This window comes from Lithobates pipiens, unplaced genomic scaffold (genome assembly GCF_037356315.1).
Source record: "Lithobates pipiens isolate NorthernLeopardFrog02 unplaced genomic scaffold, aLitPip1_a1.2 Scaffold_1, whole genome shotgun sequence".
In the NCBI taxonomy this organism is placed as follows: Eukaryota; Metazoa; Chordata; class Amphibia; order Anura; family Ranidae; genus Lithobates; species Lithobates pipiens.
Window position 1 is genome coordinate 51285447 of NW_027507685.1, and position 21192 is coordinate 51306638.

Below are 21192 nucleotides of genomic sequence, written 5' to 3' on the forward strand. Positions count from 1 at the left end.
TTCTAGAGCAACTTCTTATGAGATTTGGGATCCTTGACACATGCGTTCAGCCAAGTACCTTTTCACTTCTGTTAATGAGATACTAGAATTGATTTACTAAAGGTGTAAAGCAGGGGTAGGCAACCTCGGGCCTTCAGCTGTTTTCAAAAGACAAGTTCCATGAGACTTTGCAAGACCCTGAGAATCACAGGCATGACTCTTAGAGGCAGAGGCATGATGGGATTTGTAGTTTACACCAGGGGTAGGCAAACCTCCAGCTGTGGTGAAAGGATATTAGAGCATAGCAAAGCATAGCAAAGTGTATGTTTCAAGGTGAATATTATTAAATAAAGTAAAGCTGTGTTGATTTTAAGGCACCAATCAAACTAGAAATAATCCTGTTTGGCAATTCCATTGGCTCCCACTACTGTCAATTACACCTGGTGAGGAGGAAGTGGGGGTGGGGCTGTTTTACGCTCTGTGTGTCTCATGGATACCCCAAACAGGCTCAGGAGGGAGCATGCACTAGTGCCCCAAGTCCTATAGGGGCACTTGGCAGAGGGGAGGAGCCAGGAGCACCAGTTGGGGGACCCAAGAAGAAGAGGATCAGGGCTGCTCTGTGCAAAATCATTGCACACAGCAGGAAAGTATGACATGTTTGTTATTTTAAAAGTAAAACCTTTTAAGGTTTACAATCCCTTTTTAAAGAGGTTGTAAACTCCCGTGTTTTTTTTTACCTTAATGCATTCTAGGCATTAAGGTGAAAAAACCTGTGTCACTAAGCAGCCCCCCGTTTTACTCACCTGAGCCCATTCGCCCCCCCCATCGGAGACACGCCCTACCTCTTTGGCCAGGGTTCCCGATGCTTGATTGGATAGATTGATAGCAGCGCAGCTATTGGCTCCTGCTGCTGTCAATCAAATCCAATGACACACTGGAGAGTGGGGCCGAGTCCGGCATTCTGTGTCTATGGACGCAAATGCTGGACTTGGGTGTGTGCGCGCACAGTAACCCCAGGGAGAGTGCTTCTCCTAGGGCTTTATCGATGCAGGGAGGAACTGCGAGTGCCGTTGGGGGACCCCAGAAGATGAGGATCGGGGCCACTCTGTGCAAAACTAACTGCACAGTGGAGGTAAGTATGATATGTTTGTTATTTTTTTTATTCTTTTAAACAAGAGTTTACAACCCCTTTAACAAAATAAAATAGACCTTAAAAAGTGAACAGCCTCATTTCCTTTAAAAAAATCTATCCCAGTATTACAACTTGAAAAGATTACTTTTTGATTGACTTCTCCCTTTCTCTTTTTATTGTGCAGCAAAGTTGTGGTTTAGAACAAACAGCAATCAGAAGTAAACATGTAAGGAAGATCTACATTGGGATACAAAGTAGCATTCAAAAGGTGCATTTTTAGGAGATCAGTAGCTATAGAGCTAGAGTATTATAAGGAATGAGGGAGTAATAAGATAGAAATTTTAAATATATTGAAATTTTTTACAGGGGCATGTTTCAAGCCTTTATTCAGGACCGCAATTTCTTCAGGGGTTAAATCTTTGCCACTCAAATTAAAGACGCCTTCACCAACTATTCTCGTTTTCTTTTGGATCCTCGTTCCCTCTCTGCATCCTCTCTTCTTTCGCTGTTTCTTCTTATTCTTTGTTCCTGAGGGCTGCTTCTCTGTGACTTTTGAGATTCCTGTGGGTATTTCCTCGGTGACCGTCGTTCTTCCTGGGGATATCTCCTTGGTGTGTGATCCCTCCTTTCCCTGTCTAAAAAATTATTCTGTAGAGGTTGTTGATCGTAACTCTGTTGATACTGTGAATAAGAGTCATTATAATTTCTAATCAGTTCAAATCTATTTTGTACTGGTATGGGGCTTCTTTCTCTATATCTATATTGTTCATGGTGGTATGGTCCTGTTCTGTAATGTCTATAATTTTCATGTTGATGTGGTCCTCCTCTGGTCCTCCTCTGTTGTTCCTATAATAATCCTGGTGTTGTGGTCCACCTCTAATATTAAAGGGTTAATTTGTGGTTGTTGTTGGTGTTGAATAAGTGGAGGCTGGTAATGGATTTTCAATTTTGGTTTGCCACTTGAATACTTGATCTGTTTTATAATTTGCCATATCCCGTTGGATTTTTCTTTTTTTTCTTTGTTGTACTTCCAAATCCTTGCCCATTAAATCTTTGTTTAAATGGGAAGCAAGACGATTAAATCAGTTGATTCTTTAAATGGGTCAAGTTTGCTTTTAATTTCTTCAACTTATTGGTCAATAATTCTAATTTCTTCTGTTTCCTCTTAAGGAGAAAAGTTACACCTTCTAGACTTTTATCATTAAAGAAATTAAACCATTCGTCTACTGATTCCTTATCCATTAAGCCATCATTTGGGGTTAGTTCCCAGCGTAATCTTCTAGGTACTATTTTTTCTTTAAGGTATCGATCAAATGTATTTGTATTCCACCAGTTTTTATTAGGAGGTAATAACTTGGATGGGGATATTAATTATGGGATGCCCAACTTGATAGCAACAAAACCAGGGACAACTTCCTTCAATTGATTCTTCTCCTTTAGGCTGGATTCACACCTATGCAGTTTTAGTGCTTTTTGCATTTTGCACTAGAGGCCATTTAACATGGTTTCCTATGGAACACGATCTGTAGTGTAAGTCTGCAAAAAGCACAAAAAATGCATAGGTGTGAATCCAGCCTTACTCTTTACAACTCTGATTCCTCTTTTAATAGCTAAAAATCTCTGTTAGATTACCAACAGCCCCTTACAGGCTAGGAACTCTCAGTCCCTTTGGAAAGTAGCACAATGCATTATGAACTGCATCCTGGAGCACCTCCAACTGCCAAGTAGACACTGGTCCTAGTTCAACCACTGCAGGAAATGCTTGTCCATCTGGCTACTTCTTCACCAGTCTACCCGACTGACTCTCTTTACCAGTCTACCTGGCTGACTCTCTGGAGATCTTCCAAGGCAAGGTAGAGAAGATTTAAGCACACCGCTATCTTCCAGAGAGACCTGCTACATGTGGCAGTCTCTCCCCTTGTAGGTCTCTGAACAGTACTGTCGTACTCATGCATCACACATTTGGGGGGTATTTGTACTTTCCTGACTTGTTGTTAGTGTCTCAAGAAATTAGATTCACCTGATGTACTGAAGGCCTGATCAGATGTAATCAATTTTCAGAGATTGGCACCATAGTTTGTAGACTCTATAACTTTCACAAAGACCAAATAATTTACACTAATTTGGGTTATTTTTTACCAAAGATATGTAACGGTATAAATTTTGGCCAACATTTATGAAAAAAAATTACTAATTAGCAAAATTTTATGACAGAAACAAAAAAAAAATTATTTTTTTTCACAAAATTTTAATTTTTTAATATTTATAGCACAAAAAAAACACAAAAAAAACCCCACTAATGATTAAATATCACCAAAAGAAAGCTCTATTTGTGTGAAAAAAGGACACAAGTTTCATATGGGTACAGTGTTGCATGTCATTGTCATTCAAACTATGCTGAAAGCTGAAAATTGGTCTAGGCAGGAAGGGGGTGTAAGTGCACTGTATTGAGGTGGTTAAAGAGGTGATAAAACGGAGCCGTCGTTCTATCATGAAAATTAGAGATAGCAGAAGGATTCATAAGGGTAATCCAAAGCAGAACTTTATTTCTGAAGGCCTCAAATGTAACACGATACTGAGCTTATCTGTCAAAAAACCTCAGTAACCTATTCTAAGATGGTGGGAGTTGTGGTGGTATTTTAGTGACTGGTCTCTGGCAATGGTAAGAAAGAAGTGGAGCAGTGATGTTTTAGCTGAAGATAAGGGGAATATTGAGAGGGAGGCTGGTTTGGAAGTAATGGTAAAGGTAGATGTGATGACGCATGTATTTATGTGGGTTATCTTATCCCAAAAGAGTTTAAGCAAGTGACATTCTCACCAGATATGGGATAAAGTGCCAGTGACAGAGTGGCAGCGCTAGCAAAAGTTAGGTGTTCTTGGGAAAAGTTGGAGCAATTTATTAGAATAAAATAGTGTTCAACATTTCTGTGTAATAGTAGCAAAGCATCTACTAATTGTGAAAGCCTCCTACTTACCCTTATATATTCTTCATTTTCATTAGTTGACATTCTATAGGCTACCTCATATAGTAGGTTTTCATTCACATGTGATGTATTCCAGCTTATATACAAACTTTGATTTGGAGTCCTGGACAAATTATATATTGTTGGAGGTCTCGGTTTTACTAAAAAGAGAAAACACACAATGCTCACAAGTAATCCAACAAGATTTATCTGGACTAAAGTGTAGCTCTATGGTTACATTTTGTTTGTGCCTACAATCCATTGTTCTTTAAAGGACATTGTCTATTAGGAATACAACCACTTAAAAAATAAAGTATGGTAGTGGTACAAAACGAACAGTTCTAATTACTGAATACATCCATTTAGCCCTTTTAACTCCTTAAACATTGTTTCTATAACAGATCACATCCATCTGAAAAGTTGATTACCCTGTCAGCAGCCACTTTACAACTTTTTATCTCAACAACCACACTTAAAGGGTGCTATGTGCACATTCTGGGTTCTGCAAGGAATACAGTAATAAAAATATGAACAGCTGAATTAATTGCCCCCCCCCCCCACACCTTGTATTGCTGGTCAGTGGTACTATTCACTCTCTTAACTCCCGTTTGCTTTGCTAGTCCACCACCTTGCCAAGAATAGCCTTCTTGATCCACTTCAGTCTGGATTTCATCCTCAACACTCCACAGAAACTCCCCTCCTAAAACCAACAAACGATCTACTAATGGCCAAAACCAAGGGACACTCTCCTGTACTCCTACTCCTGGACCTTCCTGCTGCATTTGATACAGTTGACCACCCCCTCCTCCTAAAAAAACTCCACGCCTTTGGTCTCTGGTTTTCTTCCTACTTATCCAACCGCACCTTTAGTATTTATTACTTTATTACTTACAATTCTACTCCTCCTCTCCTTTTCCTTTCTCTATTCCTCCCTGGGTCAGCTGATAGCCTCCCATGGCTTTCAATACCATCTCTATGCTGTCGACACCCAAATCTATTTCTCTACTCCTCAGCTCACTCCCTCAGTCTCCTCACGTATCACTAATTTATTAACAGATATATCAGTCTGGATTTCATACCACTTCCTCAAACTCAATCTATCCAAATCAAAACTTATAATTTTTACTCCACCACGTGCCCCTTCCCCTGATCTCTTTGTCAAAATCAACAGCCCATCTCCACATGCCAAGGTCCTAGGTGTAGTGCTGGACTCTGAACTCTCGTTTAAGACCCACGTCCAATCACTGTCTAAATCTTGCCGCCTCAACCTCTGCAACATCTCCAAAATGCACCCCTTTCTAACCAATGACACAACAAAGCTCTTAATTCACTACCTGGTCATCTCTCACCTCAACTACTGCAGCTCCCTTCTCATTGGCTTACCTCTACATAGGCTACCCCCCCTTCAATCCATCATGAATGCTGCTGCCAGTCTCATCCACCTTACCAATCGCTGTGTCTGTCACTCCTCTCTGTAAATCCATCCACTGGCTTCCGCTCACCCAACAAATTAAATTCAAAATACTAACAACTTATAAAGCCATCCATAATTTAGCCCCCAACTACATCACTAGCCTAGTCTCAAAATACCAACTTAATCATTCTCTTTGTTCCTCTGAAGACAGCCTGCTCTCTAGGTCCCCAGTCATCTCCTCCCATGCTCGCCTTCAGGACTTTTCCAGAGCCTCTTCAATCCTATGGAACTCCTTACCCCAATCTGTCCAATTATCTCCTACTCTATTAGCTTTTAGACAATCCCTGAAAACCCTCCTCTTCAGAGAATCCTATCCTACCCATACCTAACAACTGTATTTTAATTTTCTCCATCAGTTCATCCCCCCACAGTTATCACCTTTTGACCATTCCTTCTAGGCTTTAATGAGCAGGGCCTAAGCCCCTATAACCCTGCACCTTGCATTGCTGGTTAGTGCTGCTAAACCCCTCCTCCAACCCACTTTGCATTGCTGGTCAGTACTATTAACTTCCACCCCCCCTCCAGAGAGATGAAGAGAGTGGGAGGGATTCAGTGGTTTAGCAAAAGACAACTGGGCATGGCTGACACCATTCAGTCCCCAAAAATGCTGTATGTAATCAGCAAAAAATTGGAAAATAGGAACTGTGTGCATTTCAGGCAAAACATTATTTTTCTAGTACTTTCATGGCCTTTAAAGGAATAGCGCATAGAATTTGGGCAATCTATGCATATTTCCCTATTATATAGCTTTTTCTTTTTTTTTTTTTTTTTGCCCTGACAAGCTTATATCCCAAGAAGGAGGAACAAAGCTCAACCAATGTGTAGTGCTGTAAAGTAGAAAGCAGAATCTGCCTATGAAATTAGCAAATATGGATATGCCCATGCAGATATACACCGATCATCTATAACATTAAGATTGCTGACAGTTAACCTCCCTGGCAGCATGATTATGTCAGATTTTTGCGTCTGAAAGCGGTACATTGTTTTGCATAGAAATTTGGTGTTTATATTGTAGGCCTGTAATTCTTATGCTGCGTACACACGTATCAGACTATCCGGCGGACTTAGTCTGGCGGACAAAACGCCGGACTGTCCGCCGGACTTTCCGAACGAGCTACCTGCCCACACACGGCACTTTTCCGCCATACTTTTGAAATGAACGGACTCGCCCACACACACGGAGGAAAGTTTGTTAATTTTGAGCGCGGCTCCAGGTAGCTGGGACCAGCGAAGGAGGCGTAGCTTGCCCCGTCACCTGGTATGGACTTAAAGGGGAATCCCTACGCTGAAAAAACGGCATGGGGGTTCCCCCCCCCCCCCCCCCCCCGGGTCCATATAAGACCCTTATCCGAGCACGCTACCCGGCCGGCCAGGAAATGCTGGAACTGTGACATCATAATGGGCGGGGACATCATCCGGCGATGTCCCTATATAAGTCGCCGCACGCCGCGTCCCTGTCATTGTGACCAGAGACAGCGACGAGGCAACAGCTCAAGAAGAGAAGAGAAGAACAGAAAGCCAGAAGACAGCGGCCACAGAAGACCGGGCTACCGCTTGTAAAAGAGCTAGAAGAAGGTGCGGTGGCCCGGCAAGAAGAACCGAAGAGGGGGACAAGACCCCCGAAGTCGGAAGAAGAGGGCGGCGGCAAAGAAGAAAGCCAGGCTCCTCCGCTAGTAAAAGAGCTAGCAGAAGATAGCGGAGGAGTCCGGCGAGAAGACCCCCGAAGACGGAAGAAGACCCCCGGAGATGTGCAATAAACTATTTTAACCCTTGTGTGTTGTGTTTTTTTACATTTTTTCACAGGTGAATGGGTAGGGGTACATTGTACCCCATACTCATTCACATAGGGTGGGGGCCGGGATCCGGGGACCCCCTTATTAATGGGGGCTCACGGATTCCGATAAGCCCCCCGCCCGCAGACCCGACAACCAACAGCCAGGGTTGTCGGGAAGAGGCCCTTGTCCTCATCAACATGGGGACAAGGTGCTTTGGGGTGGGGGGGCCGTGCAGCCCGCCCTTCCCCAAGGCACCCCCCATGTTGAGGGCACATGGCATGGTACAGCTCGTCCCCACCCCCTTTCCTGGCCGGCTGGGTAGCGTGCTCGGATAAGGGTCTTATATGGACCTGGAGGGGACCCCCACGCCGTTTTTTCGGCGTAGGGATTCCCCTTTAAGTCCATACCAGATAACGGGACCAAGGACGCCTGCTTCGCTGGTCCCGGCTTCCTGGAGCCACGCTCAAAATGAGTGGACTTTTGGGCGGGAAAAGTCCGTTCATTTCAAAAGTACAGCGGACTAGCACACACACGGTCATATTGTCCGCCGAAATGCGAGTCCGGCAGACAGATTGATGTGCAAAACTACAATCTTAGTCCGCTGGACTTTTGGGTAAAAAAAGTCCGCCGGAGCCCACACACGGGTGGACTGTCCGAGCGGACTTAAGTCCACCGAATTTTTTTAAAGTGTGTACGGGGCTTTAGGAATAACTCACTTAAATCTGTCCAAACAAGAGTCTAGTAGACATCCCAGGTATGATAAAGTTTGAAACACGAAACCATAAATTATAATATAATAAATAATTCTCAAAAATAATAACCTTATAATAAAATGTATTCAATAACGTAATCAAATCAAAACATTGAAATTGAGAATTGTCGCTGTCATCACTTTCAGTGTTTGATGACGCATTTCCCCACTAACACTCATCACTCAATTCTGCAAGTGTTCTTATTTACTATCGCTGTTTTCTGTCTGGTCAAAAACTGATTTTGTCGTAAAGGGATGCATTTTGGATGCCAAGTTTCCAGACAGAAAGAATGACATATATAATATAAAAGTGCATGTGGGGCATTGGACAAAGCACTAGGTACAAAAGGAGTGTGAAATTATTTAATACAGTAATGTCAATTTCTTCCATCTGTTTTTCACTTTTTGAATTTGCCACCAGGCTCCTCCCCCTTGCATCACTCGTAGGGAACGGAGTCTGGCACACAGTACATCGAGAACGCGGCCTACGGACACAGCAGGGGGAACATCGCTGGATCTTGGGGACAAGGTAAGTAACTGCAAGCCAATCCAGAGTGTGGCTCGGGATTACCACTTCTGGTACTGAAAATTCACCCCCAACTACACTCGGGGATTACTGCCAGGGAGGTTAAAGTGAATAACATTGATTATCTCATTACAATGGCATCTTAAAATCGGTGGGATATGTTAGGCAGCAAGTAAACATGTTGTCCATTAATTTAGAAATTATGTGAATTGTTATAAAGAAAATGTGTTTTTATCAGAGTTGCCTAAAAAGTCCATGTTTCTTTTCCCAATATGTATGTTGTCCATGAAGTTGATGTGTTGAAAGCAGAAAAAAATCAGCATCACAGTTTGTTGTGTATGGGACTGCATAGGTAAAAGCATCTACAATGGGCAAGTAAGCATCAAAACGGGACCATAGAGCAATGGAAGAAGTTGGCCTGCTCTGCTGAATCACATTTTCTTTTTTATGTGGATCCCCGGGTACATGTTCTCTGAGAAGATAGCAAGCAGGTGCAGACAGTATGATGCTTTAGGCAATGTTCTGCTGGGAAACCTTGGGTCCTGCCATTCACGTGGATGTGACATGTACCACCTACTTAAACATTGTTGCTAACCAAGCCACATTATCATGAAGATGGTATTCCCTGATGGCAGTGTCCTCTTTCAGCAGGATAATGTGCCCTACCACACTGCAAAAATGGGATGAAGAACACAACAAGTTTGAGGTGTTAACTTGGCCTCCAAATCTTAATCCATTCAGCATGTGTGGGATGTGATGGAAACACAAATCTGATCCATGGAGGCCCCACCTTGAAACTTACAAGACTTAAAGGATCTCCTACTGAAGGCTTGGCGCCAGATACCACAGCATACCTTCAGAGGCCTAGTGGTGTTCATGCAGGTCAGGGCGGTTTTGGTGGCAAAAGGGACACCTATACAATATTAGGTGGGTCATAATAATACTATGACTGATCAATGTAAGTAAAGGGGATTATTTACAAAAGGCAAATCCACTTTGCACTTGAAAGTGCAGCCGCTCTAAATCTAAGGGGTAGATCTGAAATGACTGGAAGCTCTGCTGATTTTATCATCCAATCATGTGCAAGCTAAAATGCTGTTTTTTATTTTCCTTGCATGTCCCCCTTGGATCTACAGTGACTTTACTTCCAAGTGTACTATCAGTGCACTTGCAGTGCAATGTGGATTTTCCATTAGTAAATAACCCCCAAAGTGTACGGTATGCAAAACATTAAAGGAGTTGTAAATCCTTGATTTTTTCACCTTAATGCATTTTATGCATTAAGGTGAAAAACCTCCTGTGATGCAGCAGCCCCCCAGAGCCCACTTTTAGTTACCTGAACCCAGTCTTTCCAGCGATGTGGACGAGCACAGCAGCTCCAGCCGGTGTCTCGGGTCCTGATTGGATAGATTGATAGCAGCGCAGCCATTGGCTCCAGCTGCTGTCATTCAAATCCAATGACACGAGGGCCAGGGGGTGGGGCTGAGTCCTGCTGTCTGTGTCAATAGATGCAGCAGCAGGACATGGGAGCGCGCTCACAGGAGTGCCTCGAGGGAGAGCTGCTCTACAATGGGGCACTCGAGAAGAGGAGGTGCCAGGAGCACCGCTGAGGGACCCTAGAAGAGGAGGATCATGGCCAAAGGTAAGTATGACATGTTTGTTTAACCACTTCAGCCTCGGAAAGATTCACCCCCTTCCTGTCCAGAGCACTTTTTGCAATTCGGCACTGCATTGCTTTAACTGACAATTACGCGGTCGTGCGACGTGGCTCCCATACAAAATTGGCGTCCTTTTTTTCCCCACAAATAGAGCTTTCTTTTGGTTATAGCGTCTACAAATAGGGGATCGTTTTATGGCATTTTTATAAAAAAAATTTTTTTTACTAGTAATGGCGGCGATCAGCGATTTTTATCGTGACTGCGACATTATGGCGGACACATCGAACAATTTTGACACCTTTTTGGGACCATTGGCATTAATACAGTGATCAATGCTTTAAAATTGCATTGATTACTGTAAAAATTTCACTGGTAGTGAAGGGGTTAACTACTAGGGACGGGGAGGGGTTAAGTGTGTCCTAGGGGAGTGTTTCTAACTGACTGTGGGATGGGCTTCTGTGGCATGGACACTGATCGCTGCTCCCGATGACAGGGAGCAGACGATCAGTGTCCTCTCATTAGGCAGAACGGGGAGATGCTGTTTACATCAGCATCTCCCCGTTCTTGAGCTCCGTGACACGATCGCGCGCACGGCGGGAATTTCAAAGTAACATACGGGTACGTTACTTTGCCCAGCCATGCCTTTCTGCTGATGTACATATGCCGACAGTGGTCGGCAAGTGGTTAAAAAAACAAAAAACTGACCTTTAGATATTCTTTAACACAATAATATTTGCATCAAGCTTTTTGACAGGTTTGTCTACATAGGCTGAAAAGACTATGCATGCCCCTTAACTGACATGACTGCAGCAATCTAAAATTTACTTAGCTGCTTTAGATTAATGCATGATGTCCATCATTGTAGTCGTTCCTGTCATTAAATTTTAGAATATACCTATTTGAACAATTTTACGTTTGCCTGAAAAGGAGAAAACCTTACCAATATAATTGACGCGTTTAAACAAAGTGAAGGGCTTTATGTTCTTTATCTTGTCTGTCACCACAATTAGAAGTTCAGTCTGATCTTTAAGCGATTTTTGCAGTTGGAATTGGCATCCAACGTTTATGCCATCTTCATTAGTGATATATGAATGACAAGCTTCCCCGGTGTCTATTATTTTCTCCAACCTAAATACACAAAGAACATGCATTGGCATATGATTTTACAGACAAAAAGGATTTGAATGTAACAGTTATTTTGACCTAGGTCCAAAATTTATTAGAATATTCAAGGTACCTTAGAAGCAGCACTAACTGGCACAGAAATTGTTTCAACTGTATTATATTTTTTACAACTAAACCCTTACATAATGAGCTTTAGACATTTTTCCACAAAATACTGTTGTGATCTTTTATTTATCAGTTTTTGCAACTCGGTGCTGCTGATCTCTTCCAACTGCTTTCAGCTAATTCCTGTCTACATGCACTTGCACCAGCTTCAGCTACACATCAGTGCTTTGGTTTCCTGATAATGATAACAGTGGGCCATACCTGCCGGCATGGTCAATTGTAGATTTAAATGGTGGTGTATGTATATGACATAAACTAGACATGGAAGATGGAAATATATAGTTTAACCACTTAAGGACCGCCGCATGTAAATGTAGGTCGGCACAATGGCACCGACAGGCACAAGCACGTACATGTACATGCTTGCCTTCCAGCGGGTGGGGGGTCCGATCGGACCCCCTCCCGCTGGCTGCGGCGGTCCGTTTCGCTTCAGGAGCGATCCGGGATGGGGGGATGGCTGTTGGTTTCTGGCCATCCCCTCTCGATCACTCCTGGTGAATGAGAAGCTTCCCCCGCCTGTGTAGTGTAAACACAGGCAGGGAGGAAGTGATGTCATTCTCCTCGGGCGGTCTTTTTGACCAGACTGCGAGGAGAACACATAGTAAGTGCACCAATCACTACACTGACATGTAGGTACACATAGGCACACAAATCACCCCCCCCCCCCCGATCGCTCCCCCCCCCGATCGCCCCCCCCCCCCTCCCAGTCACAGTGTCACTGATTGCAGTGATCCTTTATTTACTGATCACTGCATTTAGTGTCAGTTGTGACAGTAAAAAGTGTCAGGGCAGTTAGTGTTCGGTCCAGGGTAGCCCCCTACCCCCCCTAATAAAGGTTTAACCCCCTGATTGCCCCTAGAGTTAACCCTTTCACCCCCTTTTGCCAGTGTCCCTAAGCAATCGTTTTTCTGATCGCTGCATTAGTGTCACTGGTGTTGCTAGGTAGCTAGTTATTTTTTTAGGTTTACCGCCAGGTTTTTATAGCGTTAGGTACCCCCATATACTACCCAATAAAGGTTTTAACCCCCTGATTGCCCCTAGAGTTAACCCTTTCACCAGCAATCCCCGTATAAGTGTCACTGGTGATGCTGGATAGCCAGTTAGTTATTTAGTTATTTAGGTTTCCCGTCAGGTTTTTATATAGCATCCGGGAACCCCATATACTACCTAATAAAGGTTTTAACCCTCTGATTGCCCCTAGTTAACCCTTTCACCCCATTTTGCCAGTGTTACTAAGCGATCGTTTTTCTGATCGCTGCATTAGTGTCACTGGTGCCGCTAGGTAGCTAGTTATTTTTTTAGGTCACCGCCAGGTTTTTATAGCATTAGGTACCCCCATATACTACCCAATAAAGGTTTTAACCCCCTGATTGCCCCTAGAGTTAACCCTTTCACTAGCGATCACCGTATAAGTGTCACTGGTGATGCTGGTTAGCCAGTTAGTTATTTAGGTCCCCCGTCAGGTTTTTATATAGCATCAGGGACCCCCATATACTACCTAATAAAGATTTTAACCCCCTGATTGCCCCTAGTTAACCCTTTCACCAGTGATCACCGTATAAGTGTTATGGGTGACTCTGGTTAGTTAGTTTGCTTTTTATAGCATCAGGGCACCCACCATTTATTACCCAATAAAGGTTTAACCCCCTGATCCCCCGGCGGGTGATATCAATTAGGTTTTAGGGTCAGGGTCTGCTTCGCCCCAGGCAGCGCTAGGTTAGTGCCAGTACCGCTAACACCCACGCGCAAAGCATACACCTCCCGTAGTGGTATAGAATCTGAACAGATCAATATCTGATCTGATCAGATCTATACTAGCGTCCTCAGCAGTTTAGGGTTCCAAAAAAACGCATTGTTAGCGGGATCAGCCCAGATACCTGCTAGCACCTGCGTTTTGCCCCTCCGCCCAGCCCACCCAAGTGCAGCATCGATCGATCACTGTCACTTACAAAACACTAAACACATAACTGCAGCGTTTGCAGAGTCAGGCCTGATCCCTGCGATTGCTAACAGTTTTTTTTGGTAGCGTTTTATATTTAAATCCTGAAGGCAGTGCCCGGGTTTCGGGGTCCTGTACATGACTAGGCTCCCAAAAAGTCCCCCACATGTGGTATCCCCGTACTCAGGAGAAGCAGCAGAATTTATTTTGGGGTGTAATTTCACTTATGCCCATAGCATGTGTGAGCAATATATCATTTAGTGACAACTTTGTGCAAAAAAAAAAAAGATTTTTTTTTTAATATTCCTGCAACTTGTGGCAAAATATAAAATATTTCATGGACTCAACATGCCTCTCAGTAAATAGCTTGGGGTGTCTACTTTCTAAAATAGGGTAATTTGGGGGGATTTTGTGCTATTTTGGCATTTTATGGCCTTCGAAACTGTGATAGGTAGTGAGGAGTGAAATCAAAAATTTGCACCGTTAGAAATCCTGAAGGCAGTGATTGGTTTTCGGGGTGCCGTACGCGGCTAGACTCCCAAAAAGTCCCACATATGTGGTACCCCCGTACTCAGGAGAAGCAGCAGAATATATTTTAGGGTGCAATTCCACATATAACTATGGCATGTGTGAGCAATATATCATTTAGTGACAACTTTTTGTAAACTTTTTTTTTTTGTGTCATTATTTAATCACTTGGGACAAAAAAAAATATTCAATGGGCTCAACATGCCCTTCACCAATTTCCTTGGGGTGTCTACTTTCCAAAATGGGGTCATTTGGGGGGGGGAGGTTTGTACTGCCCTGCCATTTTAGCACCTCAATAAATGAGATAGGCAGTTATAAATTAAAAGCTGTGTAAATTCCAGAAAATGTACTCTAGTTTGTAGACGCTATAACTTTTGCGCAAACCAATAAATATACACTTATTGACATTTTTTTTTACTAAAGACATGTGGCTGAATACATTTTGGCCTAAATGTATTACTAAAATTTAGTTTATTCAATTTTTCTTATAACAATAAGTAGAAAATATCTTTTTTTTTTATTTCAGTCTTTTTCCTTTTATATCGTAAAAAATAAATATTGCAGAGGCAATCAAATACCATCAAAAGAAAGCTCTGTTTGTGGGAAGAAAAGGACGCAAATTTCGTTTGGGTACAACATTGCATGATCGCGCAATTACCAGTTAAAGTAGTGCAGTGCGAAATTGTAAAAAGACCTCTGGTCCTTAGGCTGACAATTGGTCCGGGGCTTAAGTGGTTAAACATTAAAAAAGTAAAATCAAATACACTGGCTTAGGACACTTTTAGCCAGAAGACCATATGATCTACTATTCTGGTTATGGAAAAAAAAGATGCCAGTGCAGCCTAAAGATTAGGGATGAGCCGAACAACCCCCCCCCCGGTTCGGGTCGCACCAGAACTTTCAAACGGACCGAAAATTTGTGCGAACTTTAGAACCCCATTGAAGTCCATGGGACTTGAATGTTCGACATAAAAAGTGCTAATTTTAATGGCTAATATGCAAGATATTGTCCTAAAAAGGGTTTGGGGAGCTGGCTCATGTCCCAGAGGACATGGGTCAATGCCAAATGTTTTTTTTTAAACTGACGTTTTTTCGGGAGCACTGATTTTAATGACGATTAAAGTGAAAAAAAAAATAGTGAAATATTCCTTTAAATATCGTGCCTGAGGGGGGGGTCTATAGTATGCCTGTGAAGTGCCACGTGTTTCCCGTGTTTAGAACAATCCCTGCACAAATTGACATTTAACTGAAAAAAAGTAATTTAAAGAGGAGGTAAACCCTGATGGGTTTACTTCCTCTTTGATTCCCTGCAAAGGTAAAGCATAATGGATTACTATGCATCACATAGTAGTCCATTATGTGTCACTTACCTGACACAGGAGCCAGCAAAGTCACCGCTGTCCCCTTGTGTACGGAGCCTCCATCTTCTTGGTGTGTCTCGCTGCTCCGGCGCTGTCATTCATCGGAGCAGCGCGCGGCATTTCACCATTAACTCCGGCACACTCAGTGCGCCTGCGCGCCGCTGTCTACGGCGCATGCAGTGCCTGTCTTTTGGAAAATTTGCCAAATATCTCCTAAACCGTGTAGGTTTAGGAGATATTCCTTGGACCTACAGGTAAGCCTTAATCTTGGCTTACCTGTAGGTCAAAGTGGTTTGTAAGGGTTTACAACCACTTTAAAACTGCTTGCGGTTTTAATGTAATAACTGGTTCCGGCAATATGGATGAAAATCATTGAGAAAAATGGAATAGGTAGCCCCCCCCTGCCCATTACCAGCCCCTTTGGGTCTTGTACGGATATTAACCACTTCCCGACCAGCGCACGACGATGTACGTCGACAGAATGGCACGGGCAGGCATATTGGCGTACATGTACGTCCAATATTCGTTGCCGCCGTGCCATCGGGAGCGCGCCGCCGGCGGCGCGCTCCCGCGCTGGTCGGGACCCCCGTGAGTCCGGTCGCGGGACCCGCGGACTCGATCGCCGCGGGCATCCCCGCGATCGTCTCACGGAGCGGCCGAATGGAGGAAATGCTGTATAAACAACATTTTTCCATTCTGCCTAGCAACTAGTGACGCTGATCTCTGCTCCATGTGATTGGAGCAGAGATCAGTGTACACTAAATGAAAGCCCAACCCCCCCACAGTTAGTAACACACCCCTAGGAACACTTAACCCCTACACTGCCACCCACTGGTTAACCCTTTCACTGCCAGTGTCATTTACACAGGAATCACTGCATTTATATAGCAGTGATTACTGTATAAATGACAATGGTCCCAAAAATGTGTCAAAAATGTCCGATGGGTCCCCCACAATGTCGCAGTCACAATAAAAATCGCAGATCGCCGCCATTACTAGTAAAAAAAAAATAATAAAAAATTATTAATAAAAATGCTATAAAACTATCCCTATTTTGTAAACGCTATAACTTTTGCGCAAACCAATCAATAATCGCTTATTGCGATTTTTTTTACCAAAAATATGTAGAAGAATACGTATCGGCCTAAACTGAGGGAAAAAAATGTTTTTTTATATATTTTTGGGGGATATTTATTATTACAAAAAGTAAAAAATAATGCGTTTTTTTCAAAATTATCGCTCTATTTTTGTTTATAGCGCAAAAAATAAAAACCGCAGGGGTGATCAAATACCACCAAAAGAAAGCTCTATTTGTGGGAAAAAAAGGACGTTAATTTTGTTTGGGAGCCACGTCGCACGACCGCGCAATTGTCAGTTAAAGCAACGCAGTGCCGATTTGCAAAAAGTGGTCTGGTCTTTGACCAGCAAATTGGTCCGGTCTGAAAGTGGTTAATGGAAACCCAATACACATATTAAAAAAAGGAAAGGCGTGCGGCCCCCAGGCCCTATATACTCAGAACAGCAGTATACAGGCAGTGCAAACCTGTGTAGGTTTGTTGTGTTAAGTAGAATCTGTTTGTCATTTTGAACTGGTACATTTTTTAAAGTGTAGCTCCAGTCAAAAAATCTATTTTTAAGATTTTTGGAAAACATAGGGAAGGGTTATCAACCCTGTATAATTTTTTTTGCCATCTGTCTTTTTTTCATCTCACTTCCTATTGTCTCCTTCCGTTTGCAAGTAGGAGACATTTGTAAGTTGGATGTTTGAAAGTAGGGGCCTGCCCTATATGCTCTGCAGAAATGGGGGCCTAACGTGTTGGTGCTGCCACAACACTGTAAGTCCTCAAAGTGACTCTTGGTTGGCACTGGAGCGTCCTGCTGTGAACGATTATATCAAGAATTGTAATTACATGCCATTGTTGAACAGTGGTATAAAAATTGGGCCTTTTGGTGGTTGTGGTGATGGTGCTGGTGCCACAACACTATAAGTCCTCACAGTTACTCTCGGTGGACGCAGGAACGGGCCCTGTTGTGAAATATTATATCAAGAATTGTAATTACATGCCCCTATTAAACAGGGGCTGAAAATTGGGCCTTAGGCACTGCTTGCTGGTGCCACAACACTGCAACCTCTCCCAGACACTCTAGTTGAAGTGCAGGAATGAGCCCTGCTGCAAAGCATTGCATCAAAAATTGTAATTACACACCCCTGTTAAACAAGGGCTGAAAATTTGGGCTGGTGGCACTGGTGCCATGACACTGCAACCTCTCCCATATACTCTATTTGGAGTGCAGGAATGAGCCCTGCTGCAAAGCATTGCATCAAAAATTGTAATTAATCGCCCCTGTTTAACAGGGGCGGAAAAATTGGGCTGGTGGCACTGGTGCCACGACACTGCAACCTCTCCCATATACTCTATTTGGAGTGCAGGAATGAGCCCTGCTGCAAAGCATTACATCAAAAATTGTAATTAAACACTCCTGTTAAACAGGGGCTGAAAAATTGTGCTGGTGGCATCACCCAGAACCAAAAATGTTCTTCCAAGATATCAGCGGGATCATTGAGGCGGAAGAGGATAGTCAGTCAACATAACAGGACAGTCACTCAGCATCAGCATAGGCAGTCTTGAAGGGATGTGACATTTAAAAAAAAAATATTCGGTTACATCAGCTTCAGGTGCTTGGTAGCTGGTGGTGATCCAAGACTGATTCACCTTTATGAAGGTCAGTCGATTAAACTGAGTCAGTGGACAGGCACACCCTGTGATCGGTTACAAAGCCACCAGCAGCACTGAAGGTGCGTTCCGAAAGAACGCGGATGCAGGACAGGCCAGTAGCTCAATTGCATACTGTGCAAGCTCTGGCCAGTGATCGATCCTGAAGACCCAGTAAGCCAGAGAATTTTTCGGTGGGAAAGGTGTCCAAGTCTGACCTTGCCCCTAGGTATTCCTGCACCATGTAAATCAGACGCTGGCGATGGTTGCTGGAAACTATCATACCTTGGGGCTGCGGACTAAAAAATTGTCTGAACACATCGGTCAGACGGCCATCTTCTCCACCGCTCCTTCTGACCGATGCCTCAGCATGTTGTCCAGGACCAGGAGTTTGTAACCTCCCAGTCTCTGTGAACGCGTTGCACAGACCTTTCTGCAAGGCCTACCGGAGATATCCTCTGCTCCCTCTGCGACTGCAAGATAAGGTCCGCAACCTTGCCCTTGTACCGTGGATCAAGGAGAGTGGCCAGCCAGCAATGATCCCTCTCCTTGATCCTAAGAATACGAGGATCCTTCCGCAGGCTTTGCAGGATCAGGGAGGCCATGCAGCATAGGTTAGCTGAGGCATTCGGTCCGTAGTCCTCTGGGTCACTAAGGACAACATGATCCGCAGCCACCTCCTCCCAGCCACGTAGAAGTCCACGGGTTTCTTGGGACTGTAAATCATCCCTACAAGACTGCTGCTGCTGCTGCTGCTGCTGCTGAGTGCCAGGCTCCACCTCCATGCTGACACAATCCTCCTCCTCCTCCTCTTCCTGTGTGATGGGTGGGACAGCAGGAACACTGTCTGGATAAAGGGGGCTGTGACAGAACCCACTGTCACTGTGTGTTTTGGAAGGGGCTGTGGGCTCACCTCCTACCCACCGACTATGGCCCAGCAGAGAACATGATATTTGGAGGGCTATTTGCCATCTCCCACCACCTGGAGAAGATGCCACCTCCAGACATTTGTGTCGGTTTGTTCATCGGAACCGGGTGAACGCGGGATCTGTAGCTTGGCTTGTGGAGTCGTTCCTGGCTATATAAACCTATTGGCCATCTTGGTCAAATATATACTTTTATTCCACAATGTACTTTTAGCTGATAAAGACATATACAAATGGTACTGAGATAATGTAATGCTACATCCCTTCTCCCCCCCCCTTGTTGCTGTGTTTAATTGTGTTGGGTCATGGCATGTAGACAAAAGGTCTGGACTGGAGACACATCCCAGCAGGGGATGTGTAAGGAGGGGCTGCCTGCTTATCATAATCCCTTTGTGTTTCAACTGTAGTTGTTTGAATATACAAGTGTTGAGTTTCCATTGGTTCTTCCTTGTCCCCTACCCCCTCTATGACAAGGCTAAGGGGAGTGCCCCTAACTGTGTTTAAAGTGTATTTTTGAAACTTGATAAACAGTTTATGCTCTGGATGTTTAACCCTCAACACCTGTGTGGCTTGTCTCGTGATTGAGCGGTTAAGGGCTGGTTATAGTGAATCTGCAGGCTGCGGGTGTGTTTGGAGGACAGGAGACAAAGGTCTGGCGGAGATGCCCAGCAGTGGTATCCGAGATCCGTCACAGGGGCCTTGAGAGGCAAGGAAGTCCTCCTCTTCCTGCCTCTGTTCTGCCTCAAGTGCCCTGTCCATTATTCCACGCAGCGTATGCTCCAATAGGTGGGCAAGTGGACAAGAGGTACAGTGTCACTGATGCATGCACTGTCACTGCTCACCATCCTTGTGGCCTCCTCAAACGGTGACAGGACAGTGCATGCATCCCTGATCATGCCCCACTGGTGTGGTGAGAAAAAAACTGAGCTCCCCTGACCCTGTCCTGGTGCCGTAGTCGCACAGGTACTCATTGATGGCCCTCTGCTGCGTGTGTAGCCGCTGCAGCATGGCCAACGTTGAGTTCCACCTGGTGGGCATGTCACATATAAGGCGGTTCTTGGGCAAGTTCAACTCCTTTTGGAGCTCAGCCAGCCGAGCATGGGCCTTAAATGATCAGCCGAAATGCACACAGACTTTACTGGCCTGCTTCAGGACATCCCGTAAGCCCGGGTACCTGCCCAAGAACCGCTGCACCATCAGGTTAAGGACGTGAGCCACACAGGGCACATGGGTCAGTTGTCCATGTCGGAGGGCGGAGAGGAGGTTGGTGCCATTGTCGCAAACCACCATTCCTGGCTTAAGCTGGCATGGCATCAACCACCTCTCGGCCTGCCCCTGCAGAGCTGACAAAATATCTGCCCCAGTGTGGCTCCTGTCCCCCAAACAAGCACAGCATGGCATCGTTTTGCCTGCGTACTTGCGTAGCCCCTTGAACGCACCGCTGGTTCTGAGGACAGAGCACTGGAAGAGGCCATGGAGGAAGAATAAGAGGAGGGGGTGGAGGAGAGAGGTGTGTCACAACCAGTAGTAGCATTTTGGAGGCGTGGTGGCGGAACAACCTCCAACACTACTGCACCTTGTCCTGCATCCTTCCCAGCTGCCAGAAGAGTGACCTAATGGGCCGTGAAAGATAGGTAACATCCTTGTCCATGCCTGCTGGACCATGAGTCAGCAGTAATATGCACCTTACCTCGGACCGCCCTGTCCAGCAAGGCAAGGACATTGCCTTTCACATGCCGGTAGAGAGCCGGAATCGCCTTCCGTGAGAAAAAGTGGTGTTTGGGGACCTGCCACTGAGGAACCGCACATTGCACAAACTCACAGAAGGAGGCCGAGTCTACCAACTGAAAAGGTAGCAGTTGAAGTGCTAGCAATTTAGCCAAGCTAGCATTCAACCGCTGAGCATGTGGATGGCTGAGAGCGAACTTCTTTCGACGCTCCAGCAGCTGAGGCAGGGAAATTTGCCTGCTACAATCGGACAAGGGTGCACTGCTAGCAGAGTGCCCGCAAGTACTTGGCTGTGACACACCTAATTCTACACCTTCATTCCTCTCAGTGCAGGTTTCAGAGAGGACTGAAGGTCTAGTGGGGTTGGAGATCCCAGCTGATGAGGAGCAAGGAGAGGTCTGCTTTGTTCTCTGGTGTGGGTCTTTAAGGTACGCTTGCCAACGAGTTG

The 21192-nt window shown here is 44.6% G+C and overlaps 1 protein-coding gene across 1 annotated transcript in view; it reads right to left on the reverse strand.

Annotated features, from left to right (window-relative positions):
• The window catches only part of LOC143998664 (interleukin-13 receptor subunit alpha-1-like), a 172934-nt gene that overhangs the window by 84578 nt on the left and 67164 nt on the right, over positions 1–21192 (reverse strand). Inside the window, exons 7-8 of the mRNA XM_077493979.1 lie at positions 11199–11386; positions 4087–4235 (exon numbers count right to left, since the gene is read on the reverse strand). Of these exons, the coding sequence (XP_077350105.1) occupies positions 4087–4235; positions 11199–11386 (337 nt within the window). The remainder of the gene's footprint in view (positions 1–4086; positions 4236–11198; positions 11387–21192) is intronic.